Source organism: Triturus cristatus, chromosome 3_1 (genome assembly GCF_964204655.1).
Source record: "Triturus cristatus chromosome 3_1, aTriCri1.1, whole genome shotgun sequence".
NCBI lineage: Eukaryota > Metazoa > Chordata > Amphibia > Caudata > Salamandridae > Triturus > Triturus cristatus.
This window is the reverse complement of record NC_140583.1, coordinates 756,415,657-756,431,275: the sequence shown is the minus strand read 5'-3', so window position 1 is coordinate 756,431,275 and position 15,619 is coordinate 756,415,657. Positions and strand designations below refer to the sequence as shown.

Sequence of the window (15,619 nt, the reverse complement as noted above, 5' to 3'; positions counted from 1 at the left end):
CGAGGAAGCATACACGAACCGGTGGGTAAATTTTTGGACACCTACTTACAACCTTGCGTACTAAAAATGAGATCATTTCTCAAGGATACCACAGATTTTCTCAATAAACTCAACCACATAAACATCACAGAAGAAGAAACCATATTGCTTTGTACCATAGATGTAAAAGCCCTATATACATCAATCTCACATCAAGCAGGAATAGAGGCGGTCGAAAAAGCATTACTACACACTGAATATGAAGAAGGCATGAAGGTATTCCTTATGGAACTCCTAGAATTCACCCTCCTACACTCCTACTTCGAATGGCAAAACACATGGTATCTACAGAAGACTGGCACTTCGATGGGCAACTGTGCCGCGCCCACATATGCTAATATTTTCATGAATACCTTTGAGGAAGAATACATCTTAAACACCCACTCCTGGAGTGATCAAATCATGCTATATTTAAGATTCATTGATGACATTTTTCTAATTTGGAAAGGCACACGGAAACAACTAGAGGACCAAATCAATTCCCTCAACCTCATTGATGACAGATTACAGTTTACCCATGAGATCAATGAACATACCATCAACTTTTTAGACGTAAAAATAACCAAAACCCTGAGTGGTTTTGAAACAAACCTTTTCAGAAAAACCACGGACAGGAATAACACCTTGAGATACAACAGCTTCCATCCTCAACCGCTCACACTTCACTTACCATACTCTCAACTTTTGAGGGTCAAAAGAATCGTCTCAAACCCCGTCAAGCACACAGAACAACAAGAAGAAATGCTTCAAAGATTCAGAACAAGAGGATACCCAGAACATATACTCCAACAAGCTAAGAACCGAGCAAACAATTCCACCAGACCACAACTACTGTCGTCACAGTCTAAAACCAAGACAGAAAGAATCACATACGTCAGCAAATACTCCACCATGAGCCTACAACTCAAAAGATCTATAAGAAAACATTGGCCGCTACTACAACTTGAGCAAGATTTTAAGAACATCTTCATTCAGGAACCAATATTTGCCTATACCCGGGGCAAGAACATTGGTGAACTCATCAAACACCCCACAGAAAAAATTCAAACCGAATATAAAGGCACTATCCCGTGCCTGAACTGTAGTAACTGCAACAATATCATCAAGGGCACTTACATCACGCATCCAATGAAAGGCCACAAAATTAAACTTCAAGTAACGGCTACATGTGATACATCTAATGTAATCTATCTGCTGAAATGTCCATGTGGGAAAGCCTATGTTGGCCAAACAGAGAGAAAACTAAAGGTGCGGATGAATGAACATAAAAGCAACATCAGAACCAAACAAATGACATCCACAGTAGCCCAACACTTCATAGAGGCTCAACACCACAACAGTCAACTAAAAGCTTGCATCCTAGAGGTAGTGGAAAAACGAGAAGGAAAAGACAACCACAATGTGTTGCTACAAAGAGAAAACTTTTGGATATACCACTTAAGCACTCTACAGCCTCATGGGATGAACGACAGGGTGGAATTTTCTTGTTACCTTTAAACCACGTACAGCAGTACAGCAGTTAGCCACTATGTAACTATTTACCATATTGATACATATCCACGGCGATTGTGGATATTATATCGGACTGCTTGCAGAAAGTCGTTATATCACCTCCATTAATGTATTTGTGTCATATTTTATGTTACACTGGTATCACCTACATATGGTTATTACATACACCACCGCACACTCAATGTTCTCCTTTTTTGGTTAATCCTTTTTTGGTTAATCTGTTTCAATGAAATTTATTTAGCATAAGAAAGGGTTTCGATACTTCCAGCCCATTTCTATGTTTAGCTCATTTACGCATCCACGTCATCCACGTGATTACCCACATAATGGGGAACTTGGAAACACCATTACACAGAAGATAGATTCCCGCGTAGAGAAACGCGTCAGTCATCAGCAACGGTAAGATTACGGATAGGCCAGCAACCGCTTTTAAGGGGGCACCATGGATCTTTATTTAAGCACGATGCCTACGATAACATTCACTAATATCCCGTCACCGCGTTAGCGATCATGAACACATTGTTCACACTCCCCCTTTAGAACCATACCGCGTAGAGCATTCATGCACTTTGAATAACGATATATTGTGTCAGCATCACAGTCACACTTCATTAACCGATAAACCATCGCACTGGCCAACGTTTAAACAATATCACCATGAATCAATTAGAGATACATTTTTTTTGTAATTATATCACCATGCGATTAGAAGAATGGATTGTCAAAAACGTTTTTGTATTATACACAAAACATTTGTATTTTAGATGGTCCCTGAGGAAGGCGTTAAGCCGAAATGCATTGGAACACCGAACAAGATGATGCTTTGATATTGCATTTTGGGAAATGTAGTATGTTGAATAACTATTAAGACGATTGTGAAAATAAAGAACAATCTGGAAAAAAAAGCGAATGAGCGAACGACACACTTTGTTTACAACCAAGTAAAGCCAAGACGGCTACAAACCAGTGCCCAGGGAGACACCCCACAGAGGTGGGGCTGCTACGTTTTTTGATATTTTCGACACTCCTAGCAGGGAGTAATACCCAGGAGCACGGCACACACTAGGATCCAGTAAACAACAACGCAGTGCACAAGTGACTTTAATGTGAAACCTGCAATAAAGTCATAAACCTGTGTATAAGAGGCCAGGCCTCAGAGATGCAGTTAGAGCACCTCGTGACGATACCTTGCTGTCTGACCTGATGTGGTCTCCTCCGGAGATAATGAACCTTGGTTTCCTGCCTTCCAGTCTCCGGCGCCTGCCTCTTTTGTTGGTTAAAATCATCGAATGGTATAAGAGGCGATTACCGCCGGGCAATCCTTGATAGGTTATCGACTGCAACTGCCCCTACCTTTTAACAGGGGACTTGTCGACCCTTGCCGACTGGCATGTGGAAGGAGGGCCTACCCGGGAGGAATTTTGTCAGGCGCAAAGGGCGTGCCCCACGCTTGAAGGCATGCGGCGACAGGCCGAAGCCCAAGTGGCCAGTCAGGAGACGGGCGGATATCATGTGTATTGGGAGGATGGCCACCTGTACAGTGAGCCTAAGGTGCCGGTGCATGGATCTTCGAGGGCCTTAGTGGTCCCCCAATGCTACCGGGCCTTCCTGCTGGAGTTAGCGCACAAGATACCCTTAGCCGGACACTTGGGTCAGGACAAAACCTTTGCGCGGTTGGTCCCACATTTTTATTGGCCCAGGATGAGTGTTGCCTCAGACACGTTTTGTAAGACCTGTAAGTCTTGCCAGGCAAGTGGCAAGACTGGGACTAAATTGAAGGTCCCTTTGGAACCGCTCCCGGTGGTCGGGACCCCTTTTGAGCGGGTCAGAATAGACATTGTTGGGCCGTTGGACCCTCTGACCTCTGCGGGACACCGGTTCATTCTGGTATTGGTGGACGACGCCACTCGGTACCCAGAGGCTATTCCTCTGAGGACCATCACTGCACCGGTGGTGGCGCGGGCCCTGTTGGGGATTTTTACCCGAGTGGGATTCCCCAAGGTCGTGGTGTCAGACAGGGGCACTAATTTTATGTCGGCCTATATGCAGGCCATGTGGCAGGAGTGTGGAGTGACCTACCGGTTCTCCACTCCTTACCACCCCCAGACTAACGGGCTCGTAGAGCGCTTCAACAAAACCTTGAAAGGAATGATCCGGAGCCTGCCAGAGGGCTTGAGGCGTAAATGGGACGTCCTCCTCCCTTGCCTGCTGTTCTCCTACCGGGAGGTACCACAGAAGGGCGTCGGGTTCAGCCCGTTCGAGTTGCTCTATGGCCATCCCGTTAGGGGCCCCTCAGCCTAGTGAAAGAGGGGTGGGAGAAGACTTCGCAGAAGCTTCCCCGTGATATTGTCAGCTACATGCTGGCATTCCGCAGCCAGATGGCCAAGCTGTGGAAGGCGGCCTCAGAGAATCTAGAGGCTAGCCAGGCCGTCATGAAGGAGTGGTATGACCACAACGCTCGGACGGTAGAGTTGGACGCTGGACAGAAGGTGTGGGTCATGGAACCTGGGGAGCTTTGTGCCCTCCAGGACCTGTGGACTGGTCCGTAGGAAATTGTGGAGCGACGAGGCCAGACCACATACGTAGTTGACTTAAAGACCCCCCGACAGCCCCATAGGGTGCTCCAAGTCAACCGCCTGAAGCCGCACCATGAGCGATCGGAGCTTGCTCTCCTTATGGTGACGGATGGGAGCAAAGAGGGATAGAGTGAAGCTCTTCCTGAACTTCTAGCGGCCCAGGAGAAGGATGGTTCAGTGAGGGCGTAATCCTTTCCCCATCCTTGACCCCAGAGCAACAGAGGGACTGCCGCCAGGTGCTGGGGCAGTACGCCTCGTTGTTCTCCCTCACGCCTGGAATCACTCATCTGTGTACCCATGATGTGGACACAGTGGACAGCCCACCGGTGAAGAACAAGTCTTACCGGCTATCTGACCGAGTGAAAGACAGCATCCAGAGTGAGGTGGCGAAGATGCTGGAGCTGGGGGTGATCGAACCTTCCAGCAGCCCGTGGGCTAGTCCGGTGGTGTTGGTGCCGAATGCGGCCCCACCGGGCACCACACCAGAACTTCGGTTCTGTGTGGACTACGGGGGTTGAACTCTGTCACGAAGACAGATGCTCACCCCATCCCACGAGCGGACGAGCTGGTGGACCGGCTGGGAGCAGCCCGGTACCTCAGCACCATTGATTTAACATCCGGATATTGGCAAATTGCCATGGCCGATGGAGCCAGGGAGAAGACAGCGTTCTCCACCCCCGAGGGCCACTTCCAATTCCGAGTGACGCCTTTTGGGCTCAAAAATGCTCCGGCCACTTTCCAGCGGTTAGTGAATCAGGTACTATCTGGCCTGGAGTCCTTCTCAGCGGCATACCTGGACGACATATCTGTCTTCAGCAGCACCTGGGAGGACCATCTTCAGCACCTCCAGGAGGTATTGCAGGCTCTGCAACGCGCTGGTCTAACCATTAAGGCCAGCAAGTGCCAGATTGGACAGGGATCTGTCGTGTACCTGGGACACCTGGTGGGCGGGGGTAAGGTGCAACCCCTCCAGGCCAAAATAGAGACCATCTTGGCCTGGGAGCCCCCCAAGACCCAAACGGAGGTCCGAGCTTTCCTCGGCCTCACTGGGTATTACCGCCGGTTTGTCAAGGGATATGGTAGCATCGTAACCCCCTTGACAGAATTGACATCCAAGAAACAACCACGCAAGGTCATATGGACAGCTGCTTGCCAGGAGGCATTTGAAACGCTGAAACATGCGATGTGTACCGCTCCAGTACTCGCAACCCCAGATTTCAGTAAAGAGTTCATTGTACAGACGGACGCCTCAGAGCACGGCATAGGTGCGGTGCTCTCGCAACTCAACACCGAAGGCCAAGATCAACCTGTGGCCTTCATCTCCAGAAGACTCCTCCCTCGAGAACAGCGATGGAGCACCATCGAGCGGGAAGCCTTCGCGGTGGTCTGGGCTCTGAAGAAGTTGAGGCCATACCTCTTTGGATCTCACTTCCTGATTCAGACGGACCACCGCCCCCTTCGCTGGCTCATGCAGATGAGAGGCGAAAACCCCAAGATGTTGAGGTGGTCCATTTCCCTACAGGGGATGGACTTTCGGGTGGAACATCGGCCCGGAGTTGACCACGCCAATGCTGACGGTCTCTCCAGGTTTTTCCGCCTTAGCGATGAGAAGTCCCTAGAGGTTGGGTAGCTCTCCCCTCTTTCGGCTGGGGGGGACGCGTGTTAGACCTGTCAGCCCTAGGGTGGTCTCCCCTGTATTTTTGACCGTGCCTCATTTTTTCCACCCTCATTTTTGTGTTGGACTTAGGTCTCCGGGCGCCTTTTCATTGCCAATCAGTGTTAAGGTGCAGGTGCTCCCTTCCCCTAAGATGGCTGCCACAGGCCCCTGCTACTGCGGAGTGGCCTTTATAGTAGCACCCTAGCTGCCAGGAGCTGGCTGGAACCCCACAACAATTTTGCGACACCAGCCCGCCTTTTTTGTCCTATAGTTAGAATGGGGAAGCTCCTGGAATGTGCTGGAACCTTCTAGAAGGGAGGTGGGGTTTTACTTTTGCCGCCTTAGGGAGTGGTCACCTGACCTAGGGCTACTTAACAGAGGGAGGGAACTTTTTCTAGGCAGTTGGAGTAACGCAGATCTGGGGAACTCACGCAGGAGTTTTAGGCGGTAGGGCCTAGTCAGGGACTTATGCCTCTGAAAGTGACAGGGCTTAGGTGCTGCCTTTTAAGTGAGTGAGGGATCCTGTACTAGCCCACTGATCTAGCCCAGTGGTAGGGGAACCCCGGGGCCATTTGCCAAGCTTGACTAGGAGGAAACTAGTCACCAACTCAACCCCCCCAAGGAACAGAACCCCTAAGGGCGCCAGAGGCATCTGCGCCATTAAGACTGCTGAGACCTATTGCTGAAGCTTACTGCTGAAACCTATTGCTGAAGCTTACTGCTGAAACCTATTGCTGAAGCTTACTGCTGAAACCTATTGCTGAAGCTTACTGCTGAAAGCTACTGCTGAAACTGAATGCTGAAACTGAATGCTGAAACTTAAAGCTGAGAATTACTGCTGGACTGCTGGGGGATCGACCAGGTACTAGCGCTGAGACCCCTTCGCTCCCCGACCTTGCCTGGGATCCCCCGAGTCAGTCCTATACCGGGCGCTGGGCGCTGAGCCCACTGTCATCCCCCCTTAATTTCTACCCCCCCCCCTGTTGCGGGGACTGGAGGTGCACTCACCGCTGCGGCCCAGGGCCAAGAAGCCTGCCTCCGTCGTCACCGGGGCCCGCGGAGAAGCCCGGGGCCCGTCGCTGCCGTCGCAGTCTGCCGCCTGCAGCCGGAGTCCGGGAAAGGCCTTGGGAGGCCGTGAAGCCGCCCTCCACCCTCACGTGACGGGGGCGGACTGCGCGACGCCGCCCCCGCCGCTCAGCAACTCGTCCCCCTGGGCCGCGCCCCCGCAGGCCGCACTGCCATTGGCGGCTGCGGGCGCGGGCCCCTGAATCAAGGAAGGAATTCCCCGGAGCAGCGTCGTTCACGTGGAGCTCCCCGGCCACGTCGGGCCCGACCGGGAGCCCCACGCCCTCGGCCATCGACCCGGACATCGCCGGGAGCGCCGGAGGGCCTGCCACACCGAGGGACTAAGAAACCAGGTAACCCCCCTGGGGAGGCGGGGGGACGGCCGTGCAGAGGCCTTGGACGTGCCCTTCCCCCCGGGGAAGGCCCGCGTGAGAGTCGAGTGGGCCCCCACTGATGCCGATGAGGCGCGAAACGCTGGCTCGTGTCCCTTACCCCTGCAGGGCCCACTAACTTACCAATTGGCCGATGAGGCGTGAAACACTGGCCCAGAACGCTTGCCCCAGCACCTCTCGCCCTCTGAAGGGCTCCCGGAAAGTACTTTGGGCCCTCTGGAGTAGCTAGTCGCTAGGCTGAAGCGCCAGTCCTAAAGCGCTCGTGATATACGGAAACACCACTCTGCGGGAGGGCCTATTTGAGGCGCTACGCTCCCTGAAAGCCCCGTTGAATGTGCCAATGTCGCTAGGCCATGTTTTAACCCGCTAGAAATTGGCAATGTGCAGCGCTATGGTCCTAGGTCTGATTTAAAGCATTATTCAGTTGCTATGTGCAGCGTTATGTTCCTAGGCCTGAGTTAAAGCGCTATTCAATTGCTATGTGCAGCGCTATGTTCCTATGCCTGATTTTAAACGCTGTTTAGTTGCTACGCGCAGTGCTATGTTTAACCACTGTGTTTGACGCTCCCAGGATCACCAGGTGTCCCGTCTTGGTCCCATACCAGGGTTAATGTATTCAGGTATTGCCAGTTGAAACATAATGAAATGCTTTTGAACCTGACGTTTAATGTATTCAGGTATTGCCAGTTGAAACATAATGAAATGCTTTTGAACCTGACGTTTAATGTATTCAGGTATTGCCAGTTGAAACATAATGAAATGCTTTTGAACCTGACGTTTAATGTATTCAGGTACTGCCCAATGAGTCATAATGAACTGCTTTTGAATCTAACGTGATTTAGATAAACCTGATTAATTTTCATTGAACCTACTGTGTGGTGTCAGTTATTGCGTGCGCTTCCTGCTTCAGGGGATGTGTGTGTTGTATGGTCGCTTTACACTTAAGCCTTCGGGTGCCTACCTGCTCGAGTCACGTTACCCCCTTAGGGCCTGGTGACCCCCGGTCCTACAACCCCCCTGACTGCTGTCTGTGCTGAAGCTAAAAATGCATGTGGAATCAGTGAGGGAAGCTGAGGTTGTATACCTTGGTTTTTTTTACGTGTCTCCTGCAGCATTATGATATCTGAATGTAGCGATTTAAACCAGGCTAACATTCCCTGAATTTTGTATCTATTATTTAATACAGTCACATTACATGAAATAATTTTCAACCTACGGCGTAACATTACATTTCCTATATCTCATCGATTGTTGTTTTTTTTCATTTTTACCTTCCTGCCTAAGACCACACCCTTGTGCCCTCCAACCCTCCCTCCACACTCCTAAACTACAGTCCCTGGAGCCTAACCCGCCACAAGCTTCTTCCTATCCCACCCCTACCTCCCAATCCCGGTGTCCTCCTCCCATCCTTTACCCTAACGTGGCACCTTGACATGGTACCTATCAGCGATCGGAAACACAACAAAAGGTGTTCAGTTATCTTGGTCAGAAGGGCCATCAGATTTTCGATGACCTACTTGAAGTGAACGTCCTGCCTGGCCAGTCTGGTGACTAGGAAAAGTATTGTGAGGCTGTTGTGAGGCTTAAAAACAGATTTGCTGAGGAGGCTAGAGTACTTTTAAAATGCTTTAATTTCTTCAAGGGGATCCAGATGACAGTGCAGAGGAATTTATTTCAGCTCCAAGGGCCAGATGTGCAAAGCATTTTACGGGTCTTTAATGGGCCATTGGGCTGTTTGCGACCGGTAAAATGCATTTTGCCATGCACAAAAGGCAAAATGCAACCCAGTAAATGGTTGCCTAATCGCATTTTGCTTTTGCGATTCGGTGTTAGGAAGGGCCGTGTTTAGGGCTTTCCTTCCTAATACCGAATAGCACCGGTATGTGGGAATGTTTTGTGACCAAGAATGCGGTTGCAAAACATTCACGGTCACCACTCATTCGCAACTGAAATGGGGTCCCCAAGAGACCCCTTCCTCTTTGTAAATGTATGTGAAATTTTTTTTTAAGAGCATGCAGTGGGCCCACGGACCACTGCCTACTCTTAAAACATGAAAAGAAAACTTTTCATTTTTATTTTTGTAATGCATCCCGTTTTACTTTAAGGAAAACTGGCTGCATTACAAAAAATATATATTGCTTTATATAAAAAGCAATCACAGACATGGTGGTCTGCTGACCCCAGTAGACCACTATCACTGTGATAGTATCCATTCCCACTGGATTGCAAAATGCGACCTGCCGCATGAATATTGATGAGGCAGGTCCACTTGAGACCCATTCAGAATCGCAAACATTGTTGTACACAGCTGTTTGCGATTTCCTAATTGCAAATTGCTACAATTTGCAGTTAGGAAATCGCAAACAGATTCTACATACATCTAGCCCTAAGGCTCTTAGCTTCTACATGCAATTTTGGAGCGTCATTTGACACTTACATCTAAGCTGAAGAGACCCATTCTTGTCTGAGGTCATAAATATTGCCAAGGGCAGTGAACGTTCCATTGTCTCCAGTTGACTTATGTCCCAGGAACATAACATTGCTGATTGAGTTCCTATAACGAAACCCAACAGAGTTAGGAAAAGCGAGTCTAAACTTATGGATCCCGCGCAGGTTGTGAAAATACCCAAGGGCTTTTCTTTAGTCTCTGGGAAGGATTGTGTAGGAGAGTGGCATCGACTGCATAGCTGCTCCCAACTTTTTGCTGATGTTTTAACTGTTTTATGACTCTAGCCAGGCTGTGGCCCTGCTATCCAGGACCCCAGCCTATCTGCTTCCTCTCTTAAACGATGCGAGTGCCCTAGGTACAACTCAATTGGATACTGAGGATACCCTGGCAGTCCCTTATAGATGGTACCCTAGGTACCCAGGGCATGGGTCCCTCAGTAGGCCTACCAGGGCTGCAGCACTTATTGTGCCACCCTGAGACAGCCATACAAACTGACACCACCAGACCACTACTGTAGTCTGGGTAAGGTGGTGCTAGCACCCCTTACAGGGATATAGGTACCCTATATCCCACACCATTACAACACATATACTCTCATAGGTCACCCCTATAGCAGGCCTTGCTAATCCTACAATTAAGAGTAATGGGGTAACCCAGTGACCCTCAGAACCTGGGTGTGTACATAAAGCAAAAATATTGGTTCTGTTGGGAGTACGCTTAATTTGAATGACATTAAATGTTTTTAAATAGCTATTGAAATTTATGCTTAGTCTCTTCCATACACACACACATAGAAACAATTTTTCGAAAAAACTGAGAGATAAATTTCCTTTTTAAACTATATTTGAATCCACATGTAGATTATTGCTGTACAGGACTGACCAAAAAACATATAAATCACAACATATATAGTGACCAACAATGCATAATGACAGACATTACATCAAACTGAATACACACAAATTTAAACAAATACGTGTTTTAAATGAAGTTGATCCAAAGTAAATTGCATATAACACCACAACATATATCTTCTATTTTTCCAAATGATGAAATTGCATGGATCAATCTGATGAACAACGTCGACGTTTCGACCCTAGATTAATGTGTAAGTTTGTACGCATCACTGGCGGGTCTTCCTCAGGACAATAATCTAAATGTCAGCCTGTAATGACAAAACGTATAATCACAAGGTCTGTATGTGTGTGATTTATTATTAAAACTCGAGCACATGTGAAACTCAGGCTCACCTGAAGGCTCGGAAATTAATCAATCCTAATGTCACATATGGTATATTCAATGGACTTCGGTCTTCGTCTGTTCAATATTTATTCTAGAATGAATAATGAATAATGACCATTTTGTATGATTTGTATAGTATTCACAACCAGTATTGTGAATGTCTAGCATAGATCACATACCTTAGAGATAGAACAGTCACAAGTCGTGGGACGGTGCCGTCAAATCGATCACCGAAATCTAAACACGGGGAGAAAACGGACTGAAATAAGTCACTATTACCTTAATATATAGTGTCCTAATAGATAAAAAGTCTCGCCTAGTAGGGACCAATTAGTCACCAGACTTTAAACGGACATTGCTTTAAAGATCAGCCACTAGAGGTGTAAGCGTCAATATCATCCCCGATCAGTGACTGTACAGTCGTTAACAAAGTCACAGCCTTCCTGAAAGAAGCCGTTCTTACCGTTGTATTAAGGCAAGTCGGCTTGTAGACAATAATCACCTGTTTTTTAAGCAATGTAAGCTCAAGTCTACATTAAAGCATTAGATTGCGAGTACATATACAATACACTCAAAAACGGGCTATGTGTCACACCAGCCCTGTACTCCAAGACAACATACTAGATTACTCACTCGGAGCGCAATAAATCAGCTTCCAGTTCTCGACAAGCCGGACAAACAATGTTCGAACGCGAGAAACGGAACCAGCCCTTTTTATACGTGTACGTAGCCGCAGCGTCGGCTACTCATAAACAATGACATGGATTTTCCTGCCTTGATTTAAACTGATATGACATCCCGATAGCCTGGGTTATTTGTCACAGCGATCATAAAGAATCTCGATAACGGAATTATAATCTCTCCCAATGTCTGTGGAAATTTATTGAATAAATAAGGGAACCAACTATATACAACCTTTGCCATTGCAAAGCCATACATAGGCATATGTATGGCTTTAAATTAATCCTGCATACCGTTATACTTAAGCAGGTCGTCATATAAACGATTTATCATTGAAAAGTTCATAGTGAAATACAAAATAGGCATATTTATGGCTTAATATTAATCCTACATACCGTTATATTCAAGCAAGTCGGCATATAAACGATATGGACAGTGACCACCTGTTTTTAGGCAATAAAGACTCGAGTCTACATTTAAACGTTAGACTACGAGTACAACAATGGTAAACTCCCCCACGGGCTATGTATCATACCAGCCCTAAATTCAACACAGCATACTTGATTACTCACTCGAAGCGCAGTAGATTAGCTTCCAGTTCTCAACACGCCGGACAAAAAATGTTCGAATGCGGGAAAACGATTCGGCCGTTTATATTCGTGTGCGTCGACCAGGCGTCGGCTAATCCTAAAGCCTGTCATGGATTTTCGTTTCTCGATTTAAAGTGATTGTAAAAACATGTGGCATCCAGATCGCCTGGGTTATTGTCAGACCGCATCTGGAGCCATGGCTGTTTATAACGTTAACCCTTGCACGAGTTCATAGTGTAGTGAATTATGAACGAGGCATACGCATAGTTTTATGTTAATCCTGCATGATAAAGGCTCAGGCAACTGGAAGTTATAATTCACAGTGGCGCATAGTAATATTTATTACTGTATATGAAAAATTATATATGCAACAACTATCGCAGACCACTAAATGGAGGACCCTGTCAATCAAATTCATCCATGCTTACACAAATATATTAGTATGGTTTAACATATCTTGTAGAGAGGTAATCATCACGATACTCAATAATGTTGGTTACATCTTAAACAAATCAAATATTAGATCACAGATAAGGCCACAGTTGTATTTGGGTAGGTCTCAAATGTCAACATAAATTCTATTTGAAAGGTTAGTATCAGATGCACAGATTACATTTCATCCTACAAGGCAGGGTGCTGAGGTATGTGTGAGGGGGGACCCCTACCTGAGTAGGGCCTCTCTGCAACCTTCGTAAAATCATTGCTGGGTTGTTTGTAGTGTAGCCATACCATATACTCTTAACCGCATTGTAAGTCTATCGCGATAGCGTGATAACTTGAGAATGGCTACACAGAACCATATCGTGTTTGGTGTCAAACATGTAGGAATCCTACTCCCAGTCCAGCCATGGGCATGAGGGCACGATTCCCCCCTGCTAGAGGGGCGATATGGGAAAAGCGGCAGAATTTAGACACCAATTTAAAAGTGCACACGTAGTACAAAATGGCTACTACCCGCCACCCACACGACTCTGGCTGGCTGTTGCTGGGGAAAATCCCAGCCTCGCCAGCTGGACATTAGGGCTCCTGTGGCAGGGAGGTGCTAGCACCTTCCCAGACAGGGTATGTGGATTGGAACTGGGTGGGTGCACCATATGTTGCCTTTCAGAGTTGCACGTAGGCTGCTACAGCACCTACATTCTGCATACACCGCCTGGAACCGGTTCAGGGGCATCCTGCCCATCGCCCAGGTGGGAAACACACCAAGGGGAGTGGGTGTAGCCACCCTTTCCCGCCTCAACTCTCATTGGTAGGCTCTGATCTGGGCCCTCCCCTAATCTTGGGGATAAAGGTGAATACTGTGTCCCCAGAGCCTCAGATTAATCTTGGACTTCACAGACTTGACCTTCGACGAGCTGCTGCCCAGCTGACTGAAGAAATCTCCCTTGGGGTAAAGGAGTTACCCCCCTGCTTGGCTGGCACCTGAAACACTGCAAGTGACCCGGTTGGAACTTCGCTGGTCCTACGGACTTCGTCGCCTCCCAGCAACCTTGAGGTGGGTTTCCTAAGCATCGCGGAGGCCAGTGAGTGTGCACAGCAAGTCTGAGCACCGTGGACCGCGTGGGTGCTGAGAGTCCCAATACCCCAGGACACCGGCCACCTCTTGCACAGCACACGACCCTGACCAGTGGGGAAGTTGTGCTTTGGCCCGTTATTGAGCCAACCACCCAGCAGCAATTGTGCCAAAGATCAGCGCCCTAGCCCCCTCCGGTGGCCCGTGGGCTCCCTTTTACGCACTCTATTTTGCTACCTTCCGCGGTCCCTTGTCTCTCGACTTGTGGGCCCTAGCGGAGAACAATCTCGACTTCCAAGAGTTCCCCTGGTTGCTCCAGGCCTGCTCTACAGTCTCTCCAAAGGAGACCTCTCACAGACCTCGTGGGTCTGCACCAGTAGCTGATTTGTTCATCTTGCGTGGGTTGCGGTTGCCAAGGCTTAGTGGATCCAATCCGGACACTAAAACCGCAGCGACCCTCATCCGACGTGGGACAGTCGCCCTCCAGAAGCTGGCCTCCTTTAAAGCCTCCTGGAGCCCGTGGCTGCAGATCCAAGCTACACCTCTTTCCACTTGAAGCACCTGACATTGAAGGGCTCTTTCCTTTGAGCTCCCTGGTCACTGTGCCGTGACCCAGACTCTGTCCCCTCTGCTTTCAGGTTCTTCTACGAAGAAGGCAACTAAAAACCTGGAGGCAAGTCAGGAATTACAGAAAGCCTGGCATGACCAAAAGGCTGTACTAGTGGTGTACCAGCCAGGACAGAAGGTGTGGGTGTTGGAGCCAGTGGCCCCAGCAGCTCTCCAAGATAAGTGGAGTGGACCCTATACCATTTTGGAGAAAAATGGAGAGGTCACCTATTTGGTGGACCTTGGCACTCCCAGAAGTCCCCACAGGGTACTTCATGTTAATAGACTGAAAGAATATGTGGACAGGGCTGACATGGGCTTGCTCATGGCAACAGATGAGGGACAGGAGGAAGAGAGTGACCCTCTCCCAGACCTGCTCTCTCACAACCCTGACGATGGGTCAGTTGATGGAGTAGCCTTGGCAGGCAGCCTCACTGACCAGCAGCAAGCAGACTGTAGACAAGTTCTGCAGTCTTACAGACATATGTTTTCTCTGATTCCAAGTCAGACCCCTGGTGCACTCATGAAGTGGACACTGGGGACAGTCTGCCTGTCAAGAATAAAATCTACAGGCAACCTGACTATGTCAGGGACTGCATAAGGACAGGAGTCCAAAAGATGTTGGAATTAGGAGTGATTGAGCCCTCAGAGAGCCCTTGGGCTAGCCCAGTAGTCCTTGTACCAAAACCTCACACCCAGGATGGTAAGAGAGAGATGAGGTTCTGTGTTAACTACGGGGGACTCAATGCTGTCACTAAGACTGATGCTCACCAAATTCCCAGAGCAAATGAGCTCATAGATAGATTGGCCTCCGCCAAGTATCGGAGCACATTTGATCTGATAGCTGGCTACTGGCAGATGAGGTTAGCTGAGTCTGCAAAAGCCAAAACTGCATTTTCTACCTCTGGTGGGCATTATCAATTTATTGTGATGCCCTTTGGTTTGAAAAATGCACCTGCCACTTTTCAAAGGTTGGTGAACCAAGTCCTTTCAGGCCTGGAAGACTTTAGTGCAGCATATCTAGATGATATTGCTGTCTTCAGCTCCACCTGGGAGGATCACCTGATCCAGCTGAGGAAAGTTTTGTAAGCCCTGCAAAAGGCTGGGCTCACTATCAAGGCTACTAAGTGCCAGATAGGGCAGAGTCAGGTTGTGTACCTGGGTCACCTTGTAGGTGGAGGCCAGGTTCAACCACTTCAGAGCAAAATCCAGACCATCGTGGACTGGGTTGCTCCAACCACCCAGACTCAGGTCCGAGCTTTCTTGGGCCTGACTGGTTATTATAAGAGGTTTATAA

The 15,619-nt window shown here is 48.4% G+C and overlaps 1 protein-coding gene across 1 annotated transcript; it reads left to right on the top strand.

Moving 5' to 3' along the window:
• The first annotated feature begins 345 nt into the window (after nt 1–345).
• Nucleotides 346–1,536, top strand: LOC146860931 (uncharacterized). Its single transcript, XM_085646193.1, has one exon. The coding sequence runs from the start codon at nt 346–348 to the stop codon at nt 1,534–1,536; it is 1,191 nt and encodes a 396-aa protein (XP_085502319.1).
• Nucleotides 1,537–15,619: the final 14,083 nt, after the last annotated feature.